Genomic DNA, 4,271 nt, shown 5'->3' with positions numbered 1-4,271 from the left:
TTTCCATGCAAACAAGTGGGATTTATAGATAGAAGAGAGAGACTTCAAATCAATTGTAATAAATATGATTTAAAACATCATAAATATAATAAAGTTAAAATATAGTTTATTTACAAATAGAATTTATCTCTAAAATTAATATTGCATAAAAACATTAGTAATAATATAATTTTATCTTAATTATTTATTTTTAAATTATATTAAATATTTTTCAAACATGATATTGACATTTGACATGTGGTACTCCTATTATCATATGATACAATGTTAAGTTGACGTGTATATATATAAATTAAGAAAAAAATACAAATAAAAATTAAAGAACTACTCCGGCATACCTCTTCACTGTATATTAACTATGATATTATAAAAAGTATTAAATTGACTAAAGTTGATGAAAATTAAAACTTCATTGAAAAAAAAATATTTAAAAATACATTAAACAACTCAACATAAATATGGATTAAATTATTATTTGAGAAAAAAAAAGGAAAAGCCAAAAGTGTAACGTGAAATGTTGTAACCTTCACGCATTAAAAAAGTTAAACGAACACACACAATAATATATATATATATATATATATATATATATATATATATATATTCGTTAAAATATTAGTTAGTTTTCATACATGATTATACAATAAAAAATCATACTTTTATTATATTTCTGATCTATAAAAAACAACTAAAAAAAATCTACGTTTGCACTAAAATTACATTTAAAATAAATGTTCAAATGTAGTTATTTTATTTAGAATATATGGCAAATGAAAAGTATTGCGTTAAAAGGTTAATGGTATAAATATATGTTTTATTATTTATTATATAATTATCTATAATATTTGATTAATATTTTAAAGAATTAAAATTTATATTATATATAAAAAAATTACATGTTAAAAATTTAATTAAAATGTAAATAAATTTTATCAAAGTTAATAATTCTAATAAAATAAAATAAGACTCTTTTTAAATAAAAAAATAATGTTTTTGCGTGAAGTGTTTATTTAAGATTTTCATTATGGTTTTTTTTATAAAAGATCAATTTAAATATGAAAGAAATAATTTTTGCTGAAAAAATATTCACAATTTTTCTCAAGTAATTGCATTTATTACGTAATTAATGTAAATAGTCAATTTAAAATAAAGACAAAGACTATGATTAGGATGAAGAGTATGTCATTTCAGTTACTCTTGAATCCTACCCTATACTACTCTATATATAGATAAATTATCAAGTCATTCTTATATGATAGAGTTGCGAAAAGGATGACCACTACATTATTCTTTTTTTTGTGCTTGTGTTCAGTGATTAGCCACAATGTTGATGGTATTCAAGATACCTTGAAGGAAGATTTGGAGTATGAGACAAAACCAAACCTCATTAATAAGACTCCAATCAAGACTATTTATGTATTTCATAATCTTCTTGAATTTCTTCATGTATTTTTTTTCTAACTTTATATTACATTATATGTATTACTAATTTTATTTTTTTTATTTTGGATCTTATAGACAAAATTTGGAGATATTATTGATTGCGTTGACATTTACAAACAGCCAGCCTTGGATCATCCTTTACTAAAAAATCACAAATTGCAAGTAAATAATAAAAATATCTTTAATTATATAGAAAAAAGTTCAACTTTCAATTTTGTAATGTTTTAGGTTTAACTTTTAATTTTTTTTATTATATCTTTTTTCTAAACTTTACCTTTTGTTCCTTTATTTATAGATAAAACCCAACTTTGAAAATTTAATTGAAAAAACATTTGTGAATAATTCACAAATTGGATCCATGTTTGGGCTTGATGGGGAAGAATGTCCACCAGGAACAGTTCCTATACATAGAGTGAGATCTGTTCTCTCTGAAGAAAAAATATTAAAGAATCATATACTGAGTAAAAACTTACCTGGTCTTCAGGTAAGATATCTTATACAATCTCGATTGTTTATTCCTATAAATTTTATTTTAAGTTTATTAGTTATTTGAATGTATTCAATTTTGGCAGCATGCAGAAACATATATTACAAGAAAGTATGGTCCTTTTTATAAAGTTAGTGGAACAACTAGCATTTATAATCCAAAAGTTGAAAAAGGTCAAGTCTCTATGGTTCATATATGGGTTGAAAATGGACATGTAAAGTCTTCCAACAGAATAATTGCTGGATGGCATGTGAGTTACATTGATTGTATTTATGATTTGTTTTTACAAAATTTATTTCATTTAATTTGTCTCTTAAATGTAAAAAAAATAGATATTTTTAATTATGTTCATATTAAAGATTATTAGTCTCTAGAGTGTTTAAAATATTTTTTAATTTTTCTTAATATCTATTTTATTTGAAATAATAATTTTATTTTAATTAAATTTATGAGTTATAGATGTAAAGAAAATTAAATTAAATAAAAATAATATAACAATTTTATTATAGTGAAGAATAAATAGCATAATTATTGCTTTTTACGAAAATAATTTCAAGAATTTGATAAAACTGAACATAACAAAATTTCTAATTGATTTCGAATTTTGATATCAGATCATTCCAAAATTATACGGTGATGCAAGAACCCATTTTTATACAGGATGGACGGTAAGAAAACATATCATGATATTTTATTTAATCCTAATTTAATTTATAGAACTAAAACATGAAAGAGAACATACTTTAATAAATCTTATGTATAGGTGATGTTTATTCTCTCTTCACTTTTTTCTATAAGACAAATGGATGTTTGTGCTTTTGCATATAAAGACTTGATAGAATATTATAATTAAGCTTTCTAAATAAAAATTAATTTTATTTATTCGTAGTTACATATCATTATTTATTGTTTTTAAGCTACACACGTTTCATTTCTTAAATTTAAGTCAATGTTAAAAAATTACAGTCAGATGATTTCCAGAAGACAGGATGCTACAATACCAAATGTCGAGGTTTTGTTCAAGTTGACACTAAGAATTTTCCTGGAAAATATTTCGCTGACATATCTAAGATTGGTGGACCAACTTATGAGACTTACATGGCTATTACTCAGGTAAATAATAATGCAATTAAATTTTCACTTTAATTAAAATTGAATTACTCTTAAGTGCATTATTAATATCCATTTTTGTTTTTTAAATACATTTATAAGTAAATATAATTAAAGAGTTGAAATATTTTATGATATGCTATTGAAAAAAGTTAAGGTGTGTTTTCAGGATAATCAGACAAAAAATTGGTGGATAAGTCTAGGAAATGTAAGCGTTGGATATTACCCAGCTGCATTATTCTCAAACTTAGGGTCAGCATCCATTGTAGGGTGGGGTGGGAGAACGAGAGCTAATACTGGTGGTATTAGTCCTCCAATGGGATCTGGGCATTTTCCTGATGGAAACAAGGCCCGTGAATGTTATTTTAGTTCTCCCAAGGTTCAAGATGCATCAAGAAAAGATTATACACCAGCCTCTAAGAAGACTAAAATCCGAACTGACAACACTTCTTGTTATAGTATTTATTACTATAATAAACCTTTGGGAGTAATTTTTGATGAAGGTATTATCCACTTTGGAGGACCTGGAGGCATGTGTGGAATTTAATTTTCTTTATAATTAAACTTTATATGGGATTTATGAGTTTAATAATAATCATCTTTGTTTAATATAATTTATTTATTTTTATCATTCTTTCTATTACCTTGATAATTTTCAAAATGCTATCCATTTTCCAAATAAAGTTGGATGACCTTTTTTTCCATTAAATATAATTAGCATGAAATTGTTTAACTTTGCATTGAATAAATTGAATTAGTTACTTGGAGTCTCCTAATATTTAGAAAGTTATTACATTAATTAAATGTTATATTTTTTCCTGTAACACTTATAAATTTAAACGGACATATAAAATAAATTAAGAAGTACTTAAATAAAATTTTATATAAAAAAATATTATATATAATAAGGCAGTAAAAAAATTATAAATTTTAAGTAAAAAAAAATTATGAATTCGTATAACGCTTATAAATTTAAACCTACCAATGGAAATAAAATAAGAAGTATAGAAAATGACATTTTATTTGAAAACTTAATTCTATAGGAGAAGGTAGTTTATATATCTATTTTATAACAACATCATTAAATTAAATTTATATGAACTTCTCTTATGTTAAATATAATGAAAAACTATGTATAGAATTAATCTTTCTTGCATAGAAAATACATATAAGGTATTGTATTTATAATATTAGAAATATGGGTTAAGTCCAAAATGAAAATAAGGAATAA

The 4,271-nt window shown here is 23.1% G+C and overlaps 1 protein-coding gene across 2 annotated transcripts; it reads left to right on the top strand.

Annotated features, from left to right (window-relative positions):
- The first annotated feature begins 1,265 nt into the window (after positions 1-1,265).
- On the top strand, positions 1,266-3,654 carry LOC114182502. 2 transcript variants are annotated; one of them, XM_028069382.1, is made up of 7 exons: positions 1,266-1,416; positions 1,519-1,605; positions 1,739-1,927; positions 2,016-2,180; positions 2,545-2,598; positions 2,897-3,043; positions 3,210-3,654. In XM_028069382.1, the coding sequence occupies exons 1-7, from the start codon at positions 1,273-1,275 to the stop codon at positions 3,585-3,587; spliced, it is 1,164 nt and encodes a 387-aa protein (XP_027925183.1). In that variant the 5' UTR covers positions 1,266-1,272; the 3' UTR covers positions 3,588-3,654. The 2 variants fall into 2 exon arrangements, with proteins under 2 accessions (XP_027925183.1, XP_027925184.1); XM_028069383.1 differs by lacking the exon at positions 2,545-2,598.
- Positions 3,655-4,271: the final 617 nt, after the last annotated feature.

The sequence above is a fragment of the Vigna unguiculata genome, chromosome 4 (genome assembly GCF_004118075.2).
Source record: "Vigna unguiculata cultivar IT97K-499-35 chromosome 4, ASM411807v1, whole genome shotgun sequence".
NCBI classification, from domain to species: Eukaryota; Viridiplantae; Streptophyta; class Magnoliopsida; order Fabales; family Fabaceae; genus Vigna; species Vigna unguiculata.
Note: the sequence above shows the minus strand (reverse complement) of the source record. Positions and strands in the feature narration are given on the sequence as shown.